The sequence below is a fragment of the Sminthopsis crassicaudata genome, chromosome 6, assembly GCF_048593235.1.
Source record: "Sminthopsis crassicaudata isolate SCR6 chromosome 6, ASM4859323v1, whole genome shotgun sequence".
NCBI lineage: Eukaryota > Metazoa > Chordata > Mammalia > Dasyuromorphia > Dasyuridae > Sminthopsis > Sminthopsis crassicaudata.
In genome coordinates this window covers 250,752,659-250,774,633 of record NC_133622.1, presented here as the reverse complement: position 1 = coordinate 250,774,633, position 21,975 = coordinate 250,752,659, and the positions used below count along the sequence as shown (strand labels likewise).

General features: G+C 55.5%; 2 protein-coding genes and 1 long non-coding RNA gene across 6 annotated transcripts; 1 reads left to right on the top strand and 2 right to left on the bottom strand.

The window, feature by feature from the left end:
• Positions 1-10: 10 nt before the first annotated feature.
• TIGD3 (tigger transposable element derived 3) lies at positions 11-4,518 on the bottom strand. 3 transcript variants are annotated; one of them, XM_074276510.1, is made up of 2 exons: positions 4,204-4,518; positions 11-3,468 (listed from the first exon to the last, which is right to left on the bottom strand). In XM_074276510.1, exon 2 carries the CDS (start codon positions 3,458-3,460, stop codon positions 2,042-2,044), a length of 1,419 nt encoding a protein of 472 aa, XP_074132611.1. In that variant the 5' UTR covers positions 3,461-3,468; positions 4,204-4,518; the 3' UTR covers positions 11-2,041. The 3 variants fall into 3 exon arrangements, with proteins under 3 accessions (XP_074132611.1, XP_074132609.1, XP_074132610.1); XM_074276508.1 differs by having other exon boundaries at positions 11-3,777; positions 4,266-4,518; XM_074276509.1 differs by having other exon boundaries at positions 4,266-4,517.
• Positions 4,519-4,915: 397 nt separating this feature from the next.
• On the top strand, positions 4,916-11,426 carry LOC141546102 (uncharacterized). Its single transcript, XR_012483230.1, has 3 exons — positions 4,916-4,994; positions 9,203-9,286; positions 11,315-11,426. It is a non-coding gene; the product is annotated as an uncharacterized LOC141546102 (long non-coding RNA).
• On the bottom strand, positions 7,503-15,742 carry DPF2 (double PHD fingers 2). Of its 2 annotated transcripts, XM_074273657.1 has the most exons (12): positions 15,593-15,742; positions 13,180-13,340; positions 12,899-13,006; positions 12,567-12,730; positions 12,132-12,224; positions 11,855-11,933; positions 11,427-11,468; positions 10,339-10,476; positions 10,089-10,217; positions 9,840-9,952; positions 9,661-9,742; positions 7,503-8,748 (listed from the first exon to the last, which is right to left on the bottom strand). In XM_074273657.1, exons 1-12 carry the CDS (start codon positions 15,622-15,624, stop codon positions 8,672-8,674), a joined length of 1,218 nt encoding a protein of 405 aa, XP_074129758.1. In that variant the 5' UTR covers positions 15,625-15,742; the 3' UTR covers positions 7,503-8,671. The 2 variants fall into 2 exon arrangements, with proteins under 2 accessions (XP_074129758.1, XP_074129759.1); XM_074273658.1 differs by lacking the exon at positions 11,427-11,468 and having other exon boundaries at positions 15,593-15,741.
• Between the last annotated feature and the right edge of the window lie 6,233 nt (positions 15,743-21,975).

Below are 21,975 nucleotides of genomic sequence, written 5' to 3'. Positions count from 1 at the left end.
CTGGAGAAGCTCCAAGGGAAGAAGTAGAATCTTTATTTGTAAAGAACTTTTAAAAAGAGAAGTCAGTTCATCAATAACCTTCCTAGAGACGGGGCCTGAATAAGACTTCCAGCTTTGTAATTCTAGGGGAGAGAGAGAATTCCTCTGATTCTACCTACAGAGCACGAGACACAGGGTCAGAAATCTAGGGTTCAAATCCTGGCTTGCTAATTTACTAGATTGGCTACTTCCTAACTATATCACTTTGGGCCAGTCATTGACAAGCCTCCCTGCAAAAGGAACGGTTGAGTCCAAGCTCCCTTCCAGCCCTATTCCCCTGACCCCACTCTCAGGCCATTAGACACTCATGGCCATGCCTTTGCTTCGGCTTCCTCCTCTCCCTGAGCCCTTTGACAAAGAGGGCCCTGTGAGTGGGGCGGGGGCCTATATCGCCTAACCCAAAATCTGAAATGAACATCTCAAGGGATTTTGGAATATCTTCTTATAATGGCTCAGAATCTCAGGGAGAAAAAAGGAGGGATAAGGAGGAGAACTGGAATTGTGCTGTTGTGAGGAGGGTGGTTGGATCCCAAAGTACCTGGGAATAAGGCTTTCCTATTAAATACTTCCCTTCTCCTCCAATTCCAGCTGAATAACACATTTTTCTCTAAAGTATTAAATGAATATTTGTAAGTATATTTGCTGCTTCAAAAAAACGAGTTGAGATTGCCATGCCCACAACAAACTCAGTATTTAGGGGCAAGCAGCCACTGGTGTCAGTACCAGGGGCAGGCGTTTCCAGGCTGGCTCGACCCTGAAACTAGGAAACATTCCAAGGACTCAGGGCACCATGAGGGGTGATGGATCATGCTGGACTCTGAGCCCATAGCCACGACTTCCTCCCACACTCTCTATCTTGCTTTCCTCAATCATTTCCTACCCCGGGGACTCGGCAAGAAAAAAGCAAAAATCCCTCAAAACTCTGGCCTTTCAAACGGGGGCCTTCTCTTCAGGCGCTCAGTTTGAGGTGACCTTAGTCGGTCAGACCTTCCATGGGTCCTGTCTAGTCCAACCCCTCAGGCCGAGGTGCAGAGCTGTCCCCATATCAGACAGCCGCGGTGATTTCTGTGTGAGCACTTCCTGTAGGTACCAGCACGCACCTCCGCCTTTATGGCAGCAAAGGAAGTCTCAGTTTGGAGATCCGGGTCACAAAGTCTCAGCTTCCCCAGGGACCAACTGCCTTCTGCTAGTGTAGAAATTCTGGGCTTTGGAAGAGTACAGGACTGGCCAGATGCCCTCATCAGGGCCTCGGCCTCCTGACCCATTTCTCCTGGGGAAAGGAGATGGCTAGAAAGTCTTCAGGACGATTAGGGGTCTGGCCTTGGTGAGCCAAAGGAGCATTCACTGGTCATCTCCATGGGACCCAAGAGTCCCAGGTGTGACACCCCTCCCCTGAACTACTTCCCAGCTGTTTCAAGGACTCAATCTTTTCCTACTGGGGATAGATGCTACAGGGTGGGTAACGCAGTCTCCCCTTCGAGTTGCTATGGGAGCCTTCTGAAAGGAGACTCATCCTGCCTGGAAGACTGGGCTGGAGCATCATAATCTGACGGGGAAGAAGCAGCAGTCGGAGTCGACATTGAAAGGCTCGGCTCAGGAGATGGGAAGGTGGTGGGGAGCCCACCTCTGGTCTGGGTCAGGTGACGCTCAGGCTCCCTGGTTCAAATTCAGCAGAATTCATGGACTTCTCGTGCAGATGCTAAAGCCGAGCTTCCCCATACCCAAGTTCCCATTTTCCCCTTGATGGTTTCTTGTTTAATTCCCTGGTATTTCCCAGAGGGTAGTCTTAGGCAATGTATTCAGCACCACTTGGCCCCCTGCAGGCACCAATTTAAAACCCTTCTGCTCAAGGAGCTTTCAGAACTTGGCCCTTGGTGACTCAGCTTCTCCCCTCTCCACAAAAAGTCCTCTTATTTCGCGGGAAAGAAATCCCAAAGTGACCTTGGTTAGCGTTTCCATGGGAAACAAGAAAGTAGGGGACCCTGACAGGCCCGGGGGACCCTCACTGGTAGCACATGCGTTCTACCTCCTCTTCACAGTCATAAAATTTCTCAAAAAGTTCAGGGGAAGCCCCTTTACACTCGAGCCATCGCCTCAAGGTACCCAGTGCCTGCAAGGCATCTGTCTTCGTTGGCAAAGGCATGAAGCTGTCGTCCCCATTCTCTTCCTCGCCCTCACTGCTCCCTTCTTCCTTGCATCCTCCCCCATCTGTCTCCTCACCTTCCAGGTCTACAAAGCGGGAGAATTCATCGGATCTCAGCCCGCTGGGCAGGGGGGGCATCTTGGGCACTTCTTTTGTGGACGGAGGAGTTCTGCTGGGCCACAGGCCAGCCAGAGCAAAGCTGCTCCTGATGAAGTTGGGGGGCACCCTGTCCCAGGCGGCTGCCATCATATGCAAGGCGTCAAGCACCGTGATGCCGGCCCCGGCAGCAGCCAGAGACACGCCCTCCGCGCTCCCTCGGAGAGCGGCCAGCTTACTCAGGAGCCGGTGCCGGTAACGGCTCTTGAAGTCCCGCACCACAGGAGTGGGTAAACAGGGCATGGTGCCGTCGGCAGGCAGAGGCAGCAGACTCACATGCTGAAGCTCGGGTAGGTCTGTGGAGCCCCTGGCTGGCTGGGCGGTCAGCAACAAGGCCACGTGTCGGCCCTGCTGCCCCATGTCCTGGTCCAGCTGGGCCAGCCAGTCCGCCCACGGGATCCCTGGGCCCGGGCGGTAGAGGACGGGCAGAGCCTCACTGCTGACCCCAAAGAAGCACCGCGGAGAGCGCTGGCGGCCCCCTGCGACCACCAGCCGCCGCTTCTCGGTCCCTCCACTGTTGGCACACAGTAACACCTGTAACCGATCACCCAGGGCCATCCCACCGGGGACCGCCCGATACAATAAGGGCACCTCAGCACAGCCAAAAATATCCTCCGGGGAAAAGTCTTTCAGGGTAATGGGCGTCTGAGGGTCAGCGCCCGGGGGAGGAGTCTCCGGGGAAGTCCGGGCCGGAGGAGGGAGGACGTGGCGGACGCCCAGGCCCACGTTGTTGCGGCGCTTCCAGCGCACCAGCCAGCCGATACTGGGCACGAAGTGCTGGCCCATGAGGTCGGCGAGCTCCTTGGCTTTGTGCAGCAGCATGGGGCCCGTGACGTCCCAGGCCTTGGCGCGGGCGATGTGGTACCAGCACAGGAGCGCCTCGTCGATGCCGCTGTACTTGGACTCCCGCTTGCGCTTGCGCTCCCGGTTGGCCGTGCCGCTGCACCAGTCTGCCAGCAGCTTCTCCTTGTTCTTGCAGATCCGGGAGATCTGAGGCTGGGAGACCTGGAAACGCCGGGCCACCTCCGACTGGGACATCTTGGATTCGTCCAGGAGCTCCAGCACCTGGATCTTCTCCGCCAGGGACAGCGCGTGAAGCTTCTTCTTGCCGCCGAGTTCCATGGCTTCTCCTGCAGGTGGGAACCACATAGGACAGGTGGGCAGGGCCAAGAAAAGGGCATGGGGAGGTGCGGGTGGGTGCAGAAGGGCCAGTGTGGGAGGAGCACAGGCAGGAGGGGAGGAGGGACAGGTGGGAGCAGGCCAGGGAGGCCCAGATGGGCAGAGCAGGAGGCAGCTCCCAGGTGAGCAGGTGCAAGCCTTCATGCAGCACCTACTGTGCCCGCTGGGCACGGTGCCATCTTTACTAACACGAGTTATTAACATCATCTCACCCGACCCAGGCCCGGACTGCAGAAGCGCTCTCTAAAGTCTTCTGGATCCTAAGGGGCAAAGCATGGAGGGGGCTGGAGCAGGCTAAGGGGGACCCAGGAAGGACCAGGAGGAGGGGGGAAGGAGGAGGTAGGAGAGTGGGATGGGAGGAGAGGGGGCGGGGGACCCCGAGGAGGGGGAGAAGCCCAAGGCCAGGTGGGGACACAAAGGGAGCAGATGTGAAGACCACTGAGTGGGGGAGGGGAGGGAGAAGGGGGAGGGGCAGCACACAGAGGGAGGGGAGGCCACGGGGATGGGGGTCATGAGTGGAGAGAGCAAGAATGGGAGGGAACAAGCGTAGGAGAAGGGGGTCAAGAATGGGGGGGAGGGGGACGAGAATGGGGGAGGGGTGACAAGAGTAAGGGGACCACGAATAGGGAAGGGGGAAAATGAAGGAGACCAGGAGTGGAGGAGGGGGTCAAGGCTCGGAGACTCACAAGTGGGCGATGGGAAGGGACGCGGGATCCCCCAGCATCCCCCAACAATCCCCAGCACCCACCTCCCGGGCCGGGTCCCTGCAGCGTCGGGCTGGGGCGATGGCGGGGGTGGGGGCGCTTCACGAAATGCAGACCCCGGGCCGGCCCGAACCCTCTAGACTCTGCCCGGCCTGGCCCGGCCCGGCCCGGCTCTGTCTGCTCCCCGCTCCGGGTTTTCCCGGGCTCCGGGGCGAGGGGAGAGACAACCACTCCGGTACCCAGAAGTCACAGGGCCCTTCCCTCCTGAGCAAAGTGATTGGCTGCTAGCCGACAAAGTCCCGCCTCCAGCCGGCCTCCATTGGTAGCCTCGGAAGGGACGGTTAAGCCCAGGCCACAGCTCGGCCTCCTCAGTACAAAACCGGCGTTTGCCCCGCCCTCAGAGGGGCGGAACCTAGGAGTGAGCAGAAACGCAGGTGCTGGAGGCGGGGCCTAAGGGCATTGGGCGGGGCCTTGGAGTGAGGAGAAAGGCTGGCACTGAGGGGCGGGCCTTTGTGCCAATAGACCAGAGTGGGGAATGAGGCAGAAAGCAGGTGTCAGGGGCGGGTCTTCGTGGTAATAGGCATGGCCAGGAAGTAAAGATAAGGCCGAATGAGGGGCGGGGCTTAAGGGAAAGTGGAGGGAACAGGCAGGTGCCAGGGGCGGGCCTTTGAGGTGATGGGCAGAACGGGGGCGTGACCAAGGTGGGTGCTGAGGGGAGGTCGGCACGCTGGGCTGACGGTGACCGATAAGGAGCCGGATTTGAAGAGTCAGGGGTAAGGGGGCGTGGCGCCAGCTGGGGCTTTTGTCCGGGGCGCTTCGGATAGGCTGGCGCAGGGCGGGGAGCAAATGGCTCCGGGAGAACGCTCACGGCGGAGGGCGGTCCCCGGGGAGGGACAGATTTGGGCTTGAGGTCAGGCCCCTCCCCCTTGGAGGCGCGTCTTGGCCGACCGCTGGACGGAGAAGTTGTGCTGGGCGGGTCTCCCGTCCTGAAGGGGAGGGGGGGCGAATGAATAAGGAGGTGCCGAGCCGCCTGAGGGGACCGGGGACGATTGACTTTGAGCCCTCAATGAGATCCTCCTTTTTTTCCTAATGAATTCTCCTCAGAGCCTGAAATACTCCTCGCGCACTTACCTCCGTCCTGGCTAACTTCCATTTAATTCTACTGCTCGCCCCGCCCACGGTCCCTCCCTTATCTTCTCCCCCCGCCCTTTTTTCCCCTTTCTCAGTAACTAAATGCCCCACCTCTCCCACTAATGGCTGCACCCGCCCCCACTGCCCCAAATCCACAGCCCTCCTGCCCCCCTCATTCTGTCCCCCCCTTCTTTCCTGACTGGAGGGTGCTGCCCGGACGAGCTGGAGCCCTGCTGGCAGCCGCTCCTGGAAGCGGATTCTTCCCCCAGGCCAGTGAGTCCCGGATGCTCCTGCCTCGCCCAGCCGAGCTCCCCCCATCTCCCCCTGGCCCGAGGCACAGATAAGTTGACTCTCCCTCAGTCTGAGCGCAGATTCCTGCCGAGGGGCAGCCAGTCGGGGATGGCTCCTTAGCCCCGTTCCTCCCCGTAGACAGTGCAGTGGAGAGAGCCGGGCCTGACGGCCGGACTCCGCTTCCTGAGTTCAAATCTGGCCTTAAACACTTCTTGAATGGGTGACCCTGGTCTCAAACACTCCGCCCTTTCTGCCTTAGTTTCCTCATTTGTTAAAATGAGGTAGGGAAGGAAATGGCAAAGCATGCCAGGGACTTTGCCAGGAAAATCCCCAAAGTCGGGCGTGATTGAACCACCACAATGCCCTTCGAGAGGCTCCAAGGCCCAAAGCAGCCGACAGGTGTGTTTGTGCACCCGCCCCAAAAGCCCGGGTGTGACTCACCTGAACCGGCCTGAGGTCAGCCTCTCCCGCCTGTCCTCTGGGAGGAGAGGACGCCCAGGGGCTGGCCAGGAGAGTCTGCCCGAGAGCTCTGGCTGCCCTTGCCTGCTGCTGTGGAGGGAGGCCGGACCAAGGCCCGCAGGCTCTCTACATGGCAACCTCGGGGGCTGCAGCTGGAGATTCCACCCAGGGCCGAGCTGCGGGGCACCATCTCCTACAGACTGTCAGTGGCTGCTTTCTCAGACAAAACGCTTCCCTGTGGGGAGCCCTGAACCTCCTTAATGGCTGCTGGAAACCTCCGGGGCAAGTCTCCAGTTTGGGCACTTACGGACAGGCTTGTCCCCGGTGCTCCGGATTCTGGCGGCTCCCTGTCTCCTCTGGGATCAGAACCAAGCTCCCTTGGCACGTAATGCCCGTCCCAAACTGGATTCAGCCCTGGCTGTTGTGCGTATTCCCTTTCACACACTTGATAGACACACTATCTGGCCCACCTACCTTCCGTGCCTTTACCCGAGCTGCTTCCCTACCCACTGAGCTCTCCGACCTCCATTTTCCTCCCCTCTGTCTCGCAATCCCTTAAAATAATAAATCAAGGCCTAGCTTGTAACATTTACCCGACTGCTCTAGTGTGGACTCTCAAACATAACAATTTAACGGCTGGAATGGGCCCCAATAAGGGCCCTGACCGCCTTGTGCCTCTGTCACACTTGAAGGGACAAGAGCTCTGCAGAGCAGGAGACAGTGCTCGGGGACTGGTCGTCAGGAGGCTGCCGTTACGTAATGGAGTCAGGCCAGAAAACCCGGGAAGCAGATGCCGACCCAGCCCCAGGGGCTCCGCTGCTTCTCCAGCCGGGCACTGTGGTTCTCCACAGTATTTCCGAGCCAGCCCGGCAAAGTCCAACCAATTCATAGGCCAGACCTCCCCAATATTGGAGACGGTCCCTGGGAGGCTTCACTTCCTCCGTGTCGCTCGTCCCTCGACCCGTCCCGGCCATCCCTCGGGCCACTCTTCAAGGCAGCTGCGGCTCAGAAGCCAGGATGTGGTCAGGACTGGTTGAGGCTGGGGGAGACTTCCCGAGATGCTCGGGTCCAAACCAGCACCCATGTTTGTGTTCGGTGACTTAGGCAGGGAAACAAAATGCTGGGATCCACAGATGAGACACCTTGGATGTTCTACCAAAGGGCCCCCCATTAATGCCCCCCCCAACAAAATCCAAAACATCATAGCCATTTCTAGACAGACTTCCTTCCACCAAGTGCACCTTTCTCACAAAACTCGGACAAAATTGTGCCCCCAGCCCCCCCCCATATTCGGAAGAGGATCCCAGAACCCTTTCCAAAGCACCAGTTTAAGCTGGAAGATTCCCAGCAGGCACCGAGTGCAACTTTCCCTTCAACGAGCCCCACAAAGCAGCAGAGGCTCCATGTAAAAATGTTTATTGTACTAATGTCTGGAATACAGGAACTTAAAAAAATGACACCTCGACTCCAAAGTGACAGTGAGAGAGGCCCAGTCTCGGGCCCAAGCAGAAGGGGCTCCCTGGGGGCACTGCCATGTCCTGTGCCCCTCCCTACCACTGCCAGCCTCGCCTGGCAGAAGTCCGAGGAACAACGAGGGGCATGGAGGCCTTACCAGCTGCTAGCAAGCGTGCAAGGAGAGGATGTCTGAGGGGCTCCCCTGTGACACAGGAGCTTGGGTGCTTGGGGTGTGGGGGCCTGGGGGGCTCCCAATTCAATTGAGGGCAGAAGGCTAAAGGCCCAGGTGGGGAGGAGGAAGAACGGAAAGGGGATTTTGGAGGTAGGCTTGAAGTAGAGTTAAAAAACAGGCACATTATCCAACATCTCCCTCTGGCCCCCACACTGCTTGGACGGCCCCCTGATGCTTCCCTTCTCCCCACAAAACAAAACAACAACAAGGAGAAGGGGAATTGAGGAAAGAGAGTGGACACACAAGGTAGAGAATCACTTTCGCCACGAAAGAGGCTGCGGAAGATGAGCCGGGAGGGAGGGGTCGCCACGGCCGGGGGCAGCACCAAGGGGCCGGGGGCCCGAGGTCATGCCGGGCCTTGGGTGCCCTTCTGCTGCAGGGGCAGGAGGGAGAGGAGGTGGGAAAGTGGAGAGGCAGGGGGGAGCCAGAGCCCCCCAGGCTTGCCCAGCTTCCACGGTCCCTTGGGAATGCCCTCAGAAAGCAAGGAGGGCAAACCCGAGGGGCAGAGTGGGCAGAGCTGGGAAAGAAGTGAGCTGCCCTCCTGCTCCGGCGTGGAGGGCACAGCTGAACCCTGTGAGAAGCAGGGCCTGGGCCCAAGGCAGGCAGAGTGAATGCACTTTACGGAGAGCAAAGGAGCGAGGAGAGGCTGGGCCGTTCTTCCTAGGGGCAGCCTGTCTCCCCCACCTCCGGGAGAGGCCGGGGCCAGGCAGTGTCGGAGCTGCCAGGTCAGCCTGGCCTGCCACCCCACACAACCTGGCACTGCCCTCCCTGGGCCTGCCAAAGAGGAGGACGGGAGAGGAGAAAGTGGAAAACAAGAGAGAGGTTCGAAAGACAGAGCCCCATCCGGGGAAGGGGCCTGGGGTGCCCGGGCTCCCGGCCACATCAAGAAGAGTGCTGGTTCTGGTAGATGGAAGCCTTTTCCTTCAGCAGGTCCAGACACAAATGGCAGCTCCAGCTCCCTGTGGAGGACAGGGTTACGTTTGCAGGCGGCCCCAGTCAGGATCCTCTGCCAAACAGGCAGGACCCGGGGTCCGACAAGCCCGAGTTCTGCCCCCTTCACCCCTGTGGGGTGTTCCTGGCAGGGATCCTGGAGCATAAACCGGGCATCGCACAGCCAGCACCTGAGGCGGTGTGTGGGGCCCGGGCTCCCCTCTTTGTTTGCAGGGGGGTTCAGGCCGGCAGCTGAGGGTGGCCTCCTGAGCAGAGGCTCACAGCCTCCTGTAGCCCTCAGAATCCTGCTGGTCAGCATTTCTACTGCAATTAAGCATGTCCGCGGGCCCCGGCCGTAAGCTCTGGGCTCTCCCGGGAGAGTCCCAGGTCAGAAGCACCCCAGTCACTGCCACCTGCTGCTCTGGGGGAGGACCCCCTCGAGGCCCCTCATGGCTGAGTCCTGTTCTGTCCTCATTCCCGCAGGGAAGGGTTCCGCTCATCAGGGATCCCCGCTTTAGAGCCCGGAGGGGTGCTGGAGGCCTGGAGGTGGATCCTCTCATCTTACAGGTGAGCTAAGGGGCTGGGCCAAGATTTGCAGCCAGGACCCCCTCGCAGCTCACACACTCAGAACCCCGTCAAGGGGGATGCCCTACAGGATCCTGCTTCACCCTGCCCTCTCCCCTGGGGGCTGGGCAACAAACAAGACCTCCAACCTGTTTGGGGCTCCCTGTCACCCCCACTTCTTGGAATCACTCCGGGAGATGCCAGGAGCCTTTCCTGACCCCCCCCACCCCACTCGGGGGTCTTCTTCCCCTACACTGTCACGTGTACACTTGTGTGTGGCTGCCTGCCCCCCTAGAACCAAGGGTCCATTTCTTTTTTGTGTCTTTGTGTCTACTGGCATGCGCCCAGAGGGGCCCAGGTCTCCTGGGGACACTCACCTTCGGGTGGCTCCGACATCGAGGGGGTAAGACAGTACATATGATAGCCACGATCACAGTCATCACAGAAGAGCAGCTGGTCCTGGGGGGACAGAAGGGAAGGGGGACAGAAGGATCAGCATGCCCTAGTCAAGCCACAGGGGGAGGCAATCGGGGGGAGGCAGCAGGCGGGCACTCACATCGTTCTCTGAGGTGCCACAGATGTTGCAGCATTTGCACTCGATGCACTGCCAGCGGTAGGTCTTCACAGCAGCCATCATGACAGGAGTGAACTGGAGGCAGGATGGGTGCCCTGTGGGAACGGAAGGGTCCAAGTGGAGGCCAAGAGGGGAGAGCAGGGAGGCCGGGCCTGCCCTGGGAGTCCCCTCGGGATGTCGGCAACGCGGGTCCTCCCTCCCTTCGTCCCGGGGGGCCGCCCCAGGAGGTACCTGAGCGGCCACAGTCGGAGCAAGACACCAGTTCCTCAGGCTGCCCCGTCTTCTTGTTGATCTTCGAGTCCCCCAGGCAGAAGTCACAGTAGTTGTTGGGCAGAGCCAGCCCGTCGGGGCCCTTCTTGGCTATAGGGCAAAGGACAAAGGTGAAGCCGGCTCCTGGGAGCCCATGGGGCCCACTCCGCAAGGAAGGGCAAGGCACAAGCCAACTCCCATGTTAAAGACCCCCCCCCAATTGTCTCCTTACATTTCTGCTCCTCAGACCTCTGGGACACAGGGGTGGGAGGCTGGGAGTCCTCCTTGTCTTCGCCTTCCTCCTCTGCCAGGTGGGAGTGAGCATAGTGGTAACTGAGGCCGGGGCGGTTCTTGTAACGCTTCCCACAGACTGGGGAGAGGATGGACAGAGAGGCGTGAGCTCCCAGGCACCCCTTCCCTGCTCCCTGCAAAGTCCAGGCCTCTGTCAGGGTGCAAGGAGGTCCCCCTCCTCCCTCCCCAACTCGGAACATCAGCTCGGCTTGGGGACGGATCTCTAGTGGATGTTGCTGATGGTGGACGGTGGCGGGCCGGGCGCCTGCTCCCCCGGCCCCTTCCTCCCCCGCCCCCCAAAGCAGGCCCCGCTGATGCCCAACCGGCCGCTCTGGAGCCCGGGCACCTCTCGCCTCATCCCCGCCCAGCCTGGAGTGCTTCAGGCTGAGGAGAGGGGAAGCGGGAGGGCGGGAGGCTCTCTGGCTGCTACAAGAGGGCAGGGGCAGGGGGCAGGAGATCCTTTCCCAGGCCCGCGTTCATAAGCAGGGCCTGAGAGCTCGGGGCACCCCCTAAACTCCCCACCTAAAGTGAACGGACCCAAGCGGTCCCAGGCAACATGACTGAGAGGAATCATGGCAAGGTAGGGGGTGGGTGGGTAGAAGGCCAGTGGGGTTATTAGCTCATCGGTGGCAGGTCCAAGGGGGAGCCCCATTACGGGCCCCGCCTCAAGGGCAGCTGGGACTCAGGGGCTGCTCCTCTGCTAGCCCCCAGCCCCACCAGATCAGGGGCAGGAGAACAGGCACCGAGGGTCACTTCAGGGGGAAGAGGCCCCCTTCCGCCCGCTCTCTTTAGAAGCCATCCAACGCCAGGGCCCGGGTGCTAGGGGAGCAAGTCTGTGCACGACACGTGGGGGCAGAGGCAGGTGCCGGGGTCCGGGGGGTGCAGCGGAGCAAAGACTCCCTCCCTGTCCCCCCCAGCCCGCTGCCATTGCAGAGACTTTCAGACAGAAGACAGAGGCAGGAGGAGCGTCGGAGGAAGGAGCAAGGGAAAGGGAAACACAAAGGCAGAGCGCCGAGAGAGGACCACTACCTCTCTGGGGTGCTTTCGAGGTATGCTTTTGTTTGAAACTATCTGAAAGACAGAAAGAAAAGTCGTGAGAGGAAGGCCCGTACACGCCCACTCACACCCAGGCACCCGCAGGCACGCTCACACGCACACACGACAGGAGCAGCAGCTGCGGCGGGAGAACCCAAGGAGGGAGAAGCCCCCGAGCGTGGGGGGCGCTTGGAGGGACACAAAGGGGGGAAGGGGAGGCAGGAGGAAGACAGGACAGAGGAAGGAAGAGAGAAAACTGCATTAAACAAACTCAGTGGGGAACTCCCGAGGCGCTCCCCGTGCGGCCGGCTCGATGCCTCCCAGAGCTTGGGGGCCCCGCGCGCCACACTGGGCACCGCTCGGGCAGCCAATGTCTCCCCCCGACAGGGGACCCGTCCTCCCCCAGACTGGGCAGCACTCACTGTCACAGGCATAGGGTTTGTCCCGATCCTCCAGGATCGAAGCGTCCAGCTTCTTCCGGGCGTTGCTCACCCCTTTGCCCTGCCAATAGGAACGAGGAAGGTCCCTTTACCCGGCTCCCACGGTCCCAGGCAGTCAAGCGTCCCTGTGCCTTATGCTGTGGGCGTCTGATGACTGTCTGAGGGACGGACGAGCCGGATCCCCCTGCTGTGCCCTCCCCATGGCTCTATGTTGGGGGCAGAGGCAGGTGAGGGCTGCCAGGCCCTTCTCCCGGCTCACCTTGGCTTTGCCCTTGCCACGGCGTTTGGGCGTATCTTCCTCGTAGTCCTCATCGTCCAGATCGTCCAGAAAGTCCTCAGGCTCCAGGATCCGCTGGGGGGGGGGGGGGGAAAGATTAGGATGGGTGGGAGAGGGGCAAGGATGCTGGGACACGACCCCAGTCACAATGCACGGGGGGCGACACAGCCGGGTCGCCGGGCACGGCACTTGCCCACTCTCGGCTGTTAGCCTGCCAATGGCAGACGAGGGTAACTAGCTCCTTTCCTGAGGTCTGCATTCAGCAAGAATGAAGGGGGAAAGCTGAAGCAGGAAGGAGCAACCAGAGGGGGTCGCCCAGAGCTTCCACCCAGGCTGGCCCGCACTCCCCCCGCCCTCGCGTGGCCGGCTGCCCCAGCTTCCTGTGAGGTTCCTCCAATGTGGGAGAGAAGCTGCTACCTTCCTTGCTCGGCTGTTAGTAACTGGGAACTCTCCCAGGCTATCGTCGTCCGCCTGCGGATTGGGGGCACCCCGCTTCTCAAGGGGGTCAGTGCGCAGGAGGGCCTCCAAGCTGCTTCCATCCTGGGAGATCAGTCCTTCCTTCTTCAGGGTCTGGTCTGTGTCTGAAAGGAGAGCCAGGCTACACTGAGACACGGATGGACACTGGGAGCCAGGCCTGGGACATAAGATGCGGATGAGCTCCAGGGAGACGTGCTGGAAGCCAGGGCCCTCCCGTTCCCAGAAGCCCAGGCTCCCGGTCTGCCGGGCTCTCAGCAGCTCTCTCCACCTACCTGGCTTGATGGAGGGAAAGGTGAGGCGGGGGTCTTCGGGAGGGTGGGCGCGGCGCTTTTTCCGCCAACGCCGAGCAGGGTACGAGTACAGCTGCCCTGAGGCCAGTCCTGTGGGAGAAGAGACGAGTCAGTGACCCGAGGAGAGCGCCCTCTGGACCAGCCCTCACTTGGAGGCTGGGGTGAAAGATTCCGGACAACAGGGAGGAACATTGAGAGTTTGGGGGGGGAAGTCAGCCGTGCAGGGAACAAAGGAGGCCGGCAGGGCCCTCCCCCAGCCGCACCTGGTCCCCGGTGGCGCTTCTCCATCCAGATGTAGCAGTTGCTCTGGGCCACTCCAGTCTGGGAGTCCAGGAAGGGCAGGCGCACGCTCCGCTCGGCGCACAGGCGCGCGTTGTAGTTGTGGCACTGCTCCATGGCATCTCTGTAGTACTGCTCCCCGAGGCTGCGGGGACAAGGGGCAGCAGACAGGGCTCACAAGCTGCTGCCTCCAGCCTTCCCTCCTCCTCTGCTCCTTACAGGCCACGCCCCGGTTCCATCTGATTCAAGCATCTCTCCGTGGAGGGCTCGCTGCGAGACCTGCCTCCGTGGGTCCTGGCCCAGAATTGCCTTAACCCCGAACCGTGATCTGGAGAGCTCTCAAAAAGAAATCCCCACCCCCAAGCCTAACCAAAAGGCGGCGGCAGAAAGGCCGCCAGCTCGGCTTAATTCAATGGGCTGTAATTCCTGTAATTGGAGGTAGGCCTCTTCTGTGAGGAGGCGGCAATGGGTCCGCATTAGCCCGCTCTCAGAAAGGCCTCCAGTCTCTGCACCGAGAAGAAAACTGAATAAACAAGGCTGAGGAGCGCGGCTCCTTTGTTTGCACTGATGGGAATTGAGAGTGACATTCAGGAGGAGATGGGAGGCGAGCTGGGAGAGCCCGGCTGGGAGATGGGCCACACGGCTCTCCCCAAGAACCGAGTGTGCTGGGGAAAGGGCAGAGAGTCTGGGGGCAGCGACCCGGAGAAGACAGGCTGACACAACTCCAGCCGGAGCGCCTGGTACCGGGACAGAGGAGGCTCCGCGAACATGGAGGCTCGGATCCCGCTAGGCGGCCCACAGAGGGAGGGCTGCCTGTTTTGGGGTGTTGGCGGCTGGTGGGCGGCTCCCTTACATTATGCTGGGGACAGAGCCCACAGGAGATGGAGCACAACAGGGCCCCGTCTCTCAAACTGAGCAAAACCAGCCTGGCGACGGTGCAGGGAGGATTGAGGGGACAACGGTTACTCCCCTGGAAAAAGAAGGCGAAGTTCCCTTCTCTGGAGGGCTGTCGTCCATAGCCCCCGCAGACTGTCCCGGAGGGAAGTCGCTGCCCCCCTGCTTGTGTGGGTTCAGGAACCCCAACTCCACTCAGAACCCCCTGAATCCTCCAGGCGAGACGGAGGAGCCATGGCCTGCCTCAGGAAGGAAGGTGGCAAGCTTGCCCTGCCAGCCCCTCTACCCCCACCTGGAGGGCGCCCCCTCGCAGCGATCCTGCTCCCCTTAGAAGCTCTTCCCAGAGCAGCCCTAACTCAGGGTGAAATCTGCGAGAGCTGCTCCGGCCCCCGGCGAGGGTCCAAACCCGAGGAAGGGGATGGGATGGGGGAGACGGGAAGGACAAAGTGGGGGATCAGCGCGATTCATCAGCCTGGGAGGAAAGGGGGACAGATCAGAGAGAAAGAGAATGATGAAGGGGGTGGGGCTGCCTCAGAGAGCACTGCACCCCCAAACCATCCCAAAGAGGGAGGGCACCCAGCTAAGGGGCAGTGTCTCAGCCCCCACAGAGCAAGGGCAGAGCTGAGAGTCACCTAGGAAAGCTCCCTGCCCCCCCTGAAATCTGGCGTCCGGAGACCAGAAGGGATGCTGACCCTCTCCTGGACAGCAGCTTCGAGGCCGCCTGCCACGTGGCCCGGCCCTCAGCTCAGCGTGGGAGGGGGCTTCCCTCCTCTGCCCCCTTCCTCTGAGCCCCTCCAGAACCTCCGCGCCCCCCATTCCACAAACCCCATCTGGCTGCTCTCGGGAGGGTGATGACGGGGCCCCCACGTCCTCAGAGTGCCTTCCGGACCCCCAGGGGGCTAACGATGGAGGGGGCGGAAGCAAAGGCACAGTCCAGCTAAAGGATGACCGCCCTTTCAGGCCCTCCGCCAATGGGATAGTGCTGAGGAGAGATCTGGGTTCGAATCCTAGCCCTGCTTCTCAGAGCCTGGACTGAACCAGCTCCTGCTCCCTGCCTCAGTTTCCCCACCTGTCAAAGATGAGGTCGGACTAGATGGTCCCTCGGGCCCCACCCCCGCGACCTTTCCCACCGACTCCGTGACCTTGGGCACGGCACTGCCCGCAGTGCCTCAGTTTACCCTTTGGTCGGATCGAAGGGCCTAGGCCAAATGTCTTTCCCCTTGAGGTCCCTTCCAAGAGCCAGAGCTCGGGCCTCAGTTTCCCCTCGGGGGCGCGCCTGGCAGCAGCGGGCCCGCGCGCACGCCCCCGCCGGAAGTGCTCGCTCCCGCGGCTGCCACGCGCCCCGTCCCGGCGCTCAACCGCCCCTGGGCCTCGGCCGGAGCCGGCCTCCCCGCGCCTGCCCCAGCGGCGCCTCCGCGCAGGCCGCCGCCACGCCCCCCTCCACGGCCCCGGGCCCGGGCCCGCCCCCCCCGGCTCGGAAGAGAGACGGCGGTCGCCACTCACAGCTTCACTACATTCTCCACCACGGCCGCCATCTTCCCTCCTCCTCTCCCTCAGCCCGGGAGCCCCCAGGGCCGCAGTGCGCAGGCGCCCAACCCGGAGCGCGCACCCTCGCGCTCCCGCGCGCTTCCCGCCCCCGCCCCTGCTGCGACGCCAGCGCGCAGGCGTGTGGTCGGGAGAGAGAGGCTGCTTCTGCGCTAGCACGCAGGCGCCGGTCCGGGAGAGCGCGATCTCTCCCCCGCCCTTACTACAGACCCAGCGCGCAGGCGCTTAGCCTAAAGAATTCGCCTCTCTACCCCATCCTCGCCCAAGCTTCAAACGGAAGGGCTCTTTGCCTATATACATCAAAGCCAGCTAGACTCCAACGCGCAGGCGCCAAAAAGGTCGGCCATCTTCCCCACGTCCCATATGCCTCCAATCCCGGCCCCCCTCAGCTCAATTACGCAAGCGCAAGAAGGCAGGCGGGGGCCCTTTTCTCCTAATAGCAAGACCTAGCCAGTATCTGGTAAGAGAGAACAAAACTAAGCCAATGCGCACGCGCTATTCGAGCCTGTTTATGTCTCTTAACGCAGGCGCGCTGAAAGTCCAAGAAAGTGACAAAAACCTCTGGGCCACTAATGGGAGCGTCCGACTCTGGCCGGGGCGCCTCCCTAGACCTTTTTCCTTTCACCTCCCATTGAGGACCCCCAATTGTGGAAGGGGTTCCTGGGACGGAGCGAGGAAGGAAAATAGCGATGGAAATAAATCTGAGCTTTTCCTCTGCAGTGGGCGAGATTCACGGCATTTATTTAAACAACTACTGTTTGTGGGGCGCTGTGAGAAACGGGGCATATACCGAAGGGCAAAGACCAGTCCGCCCGCTCAGGATTGTTTCCCCTCCCCCATCAACTCCTCCTTCCGGGAATGTAGAAAAGTCTCTTCACTCTCTCTTGGGGATGCGCGGCTGTTAAAAGTTACATTGTATCAATTTTATGTCCTTTCTCCGCCCCAGTTACTTTGTATCTGCTTTGTATGTTTGTCTCCTTGGACGTTTTCTCATCAATTTCATTTCCGAATATAACCAGGGGAATGCTGGCAATGTGTAACAACCAGATTTTGCAGGAATTAAAAAAAAAAAAAAAGTTTGCCCAAACACTTTTAAGTGAAATCTGATTATTTACACTTTTAAAATCTAACCAATCTAAACCAAACAATAAAGCCCCGATTTGTAAGGATTTCCGATTTCTGAGGCGCAAGAGCTCACCCTCCTCACTTTCCTCTCCTACCAGGCAGCCATCTCTTGTTAACAGAAAAGTAAAAGTAAAGAAAAAAGTAAGAAAAGGGCTCAGCAAAGCTGACCGTGCCTTAGCTGTGTCTGACAGAGCTACAATAGCTACTCCCAGAGTTCTGCCTCTCTGCGTTTTCTCAGCTCTTCTCTGGGTTAATCTTGCTTATAAAAGATCATTACAAACTTTGTGTTCTTTCTGTTTATATCATGGTAGTATTTTTTTCCCCTGTTTCTGCTTAATTCTACCTATGCTCATTAAAAGTTTTTCTTTTGAATTTTTTGTTCTTTTCAAGGATATCTTTTCTTCCAATGTTGTTGGTAACCAATTTAAACTGTGATTTATAATATTTAATTAAAACAAACAAACCTAAAGTTAAAGAAAAAGTTTTATTGATGTTCAGTGACTTGCTGTCAAGGGACCAGAGTTGAATACCTAGAAATAATATACCATCTGCGCCAACCTTAGCAAACCATTTTAATCTGGACCTCAGTTTTTTACTTGTAGAATGAGGATTTGGGGCCAGATGACATCTAAGGTCCCTTTGAGGCCTAAATCTAGAATCTTATGAGCTTTTGCTGAATTTGATCCACTTTCAAGCTCAGGGAGATTGGATTCGAGGCCCTTTGGCCTTCCTCCTGCATTGTTGCTGAGGGCTAACTTGTGCCTTCCCTCCCCCTGCCTCTGACCGTCCTCCCCTTCTTTGGACACTGGCTAGGTAGATCAGGATAGGGAGCTACGCCTAGATATATACCAAGATAGGAGGCACCGCTAGACATACCAGATCAAGCTCTGGCCAAGTTTCTGTGGCTGGTATCCTCCTTTCTTCAATCTATGACGTTTATCTTTTTTTGACACTATATACTGCAAACTCACAAAAAAATTGATGGGTTTGATTAAAAAATTGAAATCTGGAATAACAGATCTGGAAATTATCTATTCTTCCTTCCATCTGACTGAGTCAATTTCTAGCCGCATTTATTTTGTGAATATGTCCCCAAATCATTATAATTCCCGTAATGAAAACAATGAGATATTTATAATGTATTTAATGTTCACAAAATGACTTAAACATATTATCTTCTTTGATGCTCTCTATATAACTCTGTACTGCTAAAATTCTACCTAGAATTTCTAATTCTAATTTTCTAATTCTGCTAGAGTTTCCCTCTAATGCCAGTGTCTTCTTTCTGTTATCTCCAGTTTCTCCCCTATATAGTTTGTTCAGAGTTATTTGCACATTGTCTCCCTCATTAAGGGACAGTAAGCCCCTTAACAGCAAGGCCTGTCTTTCAGCATCCTCAGCATTTAGGACAGTACCCATCCTGTAGTCTAGTATGTGCTTAACAAATGTTTTTATAGACTGTTCTAGGAACAAAAATGAATCCTCCCAAGGATGAGTTCCGAGATTGTACAAGAGACTCTTCTCATCCTTCTGAAATTCCTCAGCCTCAAATGACCCTCCCTGAGCCACTGAGTGTTTTCCCCTTTATTAGCATGGAGAAACTGAGATGCCTGAATAACAAGAAATCTTACAGCTAGATTTCCAGTGTGTGCACTTCCTGTGTCCCCCACTTCTCTAAAGTGTAATGTTCTCTAGGAGCAAGTTTCTTGGGGGGCTTCTGGAGGCAGCCTTCAGTTCAGTTCAGTGTAATCACCCCAAATGCAGCCAGGAGTTAAAGTCCAAATCCTTTATTGTTTCCCTCAAAATCTTATCTCCTTCCCTGCGGGCTTGGCTAGATTTCTGGAGGATCTTGCTGCTAGTTCTTTGCCTCTGCCAGCTTCTGTCTCTAGCTCCCTCCAAATGTCTCCGAATCCAAAGGTTTGTACTTCAGCCTCCAGCCAGCACAAAGGTGGAAAATGGAATGAATCTGTCTTCGCCTCCGAGAGTGAGCTTCTCCTCTAGTGGCCTTGTTCTCTCTGACTGAATCCTGGCTGAGGCTCCTAGCTTATACATGCTCTCTTAAAGGTGTGAATCTTGTGGAACTCTAGTAAGAATTTGTATCCAGGTTGAAGTTATTTTTGTCTTCTGTTTTTGTGACAGCATCCTTGCCAACGTAATAGTTTTATTACGGTGGGAACCTTTTGTCTCATTTTTTAGCCTATTTTCTGACTTCAGAACGTTGTAATCACTATAGAAATGTTAGCTAGTGTTTAGTACTTCTAAATAGGAGGACTTGAATCTAGACAGGTTCAAGAATAAGTTTTGGAATTGCAAGGGATCTTAGTGAACTAGAGAATTGTTAATTAAGTACCATGCTAAGTTAGATAACTGACTTAGCACCTTGTAGGAATCCTAACACCCAAGTATAATTAGAAAATATGCCACATTTAATCTGAGTGGAGAAATCCAAGAAAAAGTCACAGTGAGTTGTTTTGGCCAGCTCAGTTTGGTTTAGGGAGGCAGATAAGAGGGGTCTGGCTGGATGTTCTCCAGTGGTGTAGACTAGGACAAGAGGAGGCCCTGGACCTAAATGGAAAGACAGGAATAGATGTCCATTGGTAGCATCCCAGCTCCCAGATCTAGGCCACAGATCAAGGTGAATTTAGGAGGGGACCTGTACTCAGGGATGGTATTTTGGGGTAAGGAGCAATTGAGGGCTGAGTTGATATGGTTAGCACTCTACGTTCAGAAGCCTGCAGTAGTGAGAGGGTGGCTCAGATGTCAGGAACAGAGTGGATCTCAGTTCTAGCTTCTAGCCCAGCCTGCAAATGAATAACCAGGGCAGGATCTCAGACTAAAGTCACTCAGAGCTTTCCCTGGCAGTTATGGGATGATTTCAGCAGTATCTACTGTTGCTGGGACCCAAACTCTGGTCAAGAGTTTACAGAGGACTTCGGGTGGAGTGAGGTCAAGAGGGCAGCAATTAGATTTTGCTTCAGATTAGACCACTTTGGGAGCAATGAAAACTTGTGGGGCTCCAGCTTGAATTGTCCCTGAGATGCTAGAATAACACAACATTCAGTACTCTAAAAATGCAACAGGGCCAGTCTACATGTTCCCTCCAGAGACACGTAAGAATCTGACCCTAATACAAACGTGAAGTCAGAAAATAGGTTAAAAAATGAGAAAAAAGATTCCCACCATAAAACAAACAAACATACAAACAAAAAAAAACTATTATGTTGCCAGGGATGCTGTCACAAAAACAGAAAAGGAAAATAACTTCAAAACATCAAAGAAAAACACAACCTGGATACAAATTCAACTAGAGTTCTGGGAAAGGATTTTTTTTTTAAATATATAACATTATCCCTTGTATTCATTTTTCCAAATTTTCTCCTCCCTCCCGCTACTCCCGCCCCCGGATGACAGGCAATCCCGTACATTTTACATGTGTTACAATATAACCTAGATACAATATATGTATGTAAATACCATTTTCTTGTTGCACGTTAAGTATTAGATTCCGACGGTATAAGTAACCTGGGTAGATACAGTAGTGCTAACAGTTTACATTCACTTCCCAGTGTTCCTTCTCTGGGTGTAGTTGTTTCTGTCCATCATTGATCAGCTGGAAGTGAGTTGGATCTTCTTTATGTTGAAGATATCCACTTGGGAAAGGATTTTTTAAAAACATGTTTACAAAGAAAATGAGAGCTATGGAAGAAAGGATCAAAAAGGGAATTAACAGCTTGGCAGAAAAAACACCAAATCTGCCCAGGAAACAAACTCCCTGAAAATTAGAATGAACAAATCTGGTTAATTAAGTTAAAGATGCATGTCTATAATATTGTATTTACCTTGTATTTTAACATATTTAACATGTATTGGTCAACCTGCTATCTGAGGGAAGGGGTGGGGGGAAGGCAGGGAAAAGTTGGAACAAAAGGTTTCACAGTTGTCAATGCTGAAAAATTACCTATGCATAAAATTTTTGTAAATATTAATTAAATTAATTAAAAAAGATGTATGCATAACATGTATGTATACATAATGTGTATAAAATATCCAGAGAGAACAAGCACTTAACAGACCAGCAAGAATGGGCAAAGCTGAGATTTGCCCAGATATCATCCAGACTCCTTGAGTGGACCAGAAAGAGCTGGAAGAACCTGGCTTAGAAGACCAGGTCTGCCATCCACTGGCTGTATGCCCTGAGCAAACACTCTATTCATTCTATCCACATGATCTTCCTGGACCTCAGTTTCCTCATCTGATATAAATCCTTCATCTCAGATAATTTTGAAGCCGCCTTTAAGCTCCGTTCGTTATGGAAGAGTGGTACAGTGAAGTTGGTATATCATTATTAGCATTTCCCAAATGAAGAAATTGAGTCCCAAAGAGATAAGGTGAATAGAATGAATAGTGCTGAGTCTGGAGTCAGGAGGGCTTGAGTTCAAGTATGTTTCAGGCATTATTAGCTGTGTGACCCTAGCCAAGTTATTTAATTGCTATGTGTCTCAGTTTCCTCCTCTGTAAAATGGGGACAGCAGCATCTGCCTGGCAGGGTTGTTGTAAGGATTAAATGTAATAATTTTAAAGTTCTTGGCACAGCGCCTCACACGTAGTAATCACTACATGATTTTCATTTGTAAACATGTTTTTAAAAAATCCTTTCCCGGAACTCTAGTTGAATTTGTATCCAGGTTGTGTTTTCCTTTGATGTTTTGAAGTTATTTTCTTCTGTTTTTGTGACAGCATCCCTGGCAACATAATAGTTTTTTATGGTGGGAACTTTTTTTTTTCTCATTTTTTTAGCTTATTTTCTGACTTCAGAACATAGTAATCACTATAGAAATGTTTTTTTTTTTAAGAAGAATGAGTTTTATTTTTTTTATTTATTTTTTTTTTATTAATTTTATAACTATAACTTTTTTTTGACAGTACATATGTATAGGTAATTTTTTACAACACTATTCCTTGTACTCCTTCTGTTCCGAATTTTCCCCCTCCTTCCCTCTACTCCCTCCTCTAGATGGCAGGCATTCCCATGCATATTAAATATGTTACACTATAGAAATGTTAGCTAGTATTTAGTACTTCTAAATAGGAGAACTTGAATCCAAATTGGACAGGTTCAAGAATAGGTTTTGGAATTGGAAGGGATCTCTGGGGCTTATCTAATCCATACATGGTCAAGGATCTCAATCTCAAGGAGTCAAACAATTTTAACTGGA

Bases quoted from the DNA above. Each gene is read 5' to 3' on its own strand.
- TIGD3 (XM_074276508.1), bottom strand. From the start codon at position 3,724: ATGATGTTAATAACTCGTGTTAGTAAAGATGGCACCGTGCCCAGCGGG.
- DPF2 (XM_074273657.1), bottom strand. From the start codon at position 15,624: ATGGCGGCCGTGGTGGAGAATGTAGTGAAGCT. The intron at 13,341-15,592 runs GTGAGTGGCGAC...TTGTCCCCGCAG, and splicing joins GTGGAGAATGTAGTGAAGCT to CCTCGGGGAGCAGTACTACA. The intron at 9,743-9,839 runs GTGAGTGCCCGC...CTGTCCCCCCAG, and splicing joins GTGGCACCTCAGAGAACGAT to GACCAGCTGCTCTTCTGTGA.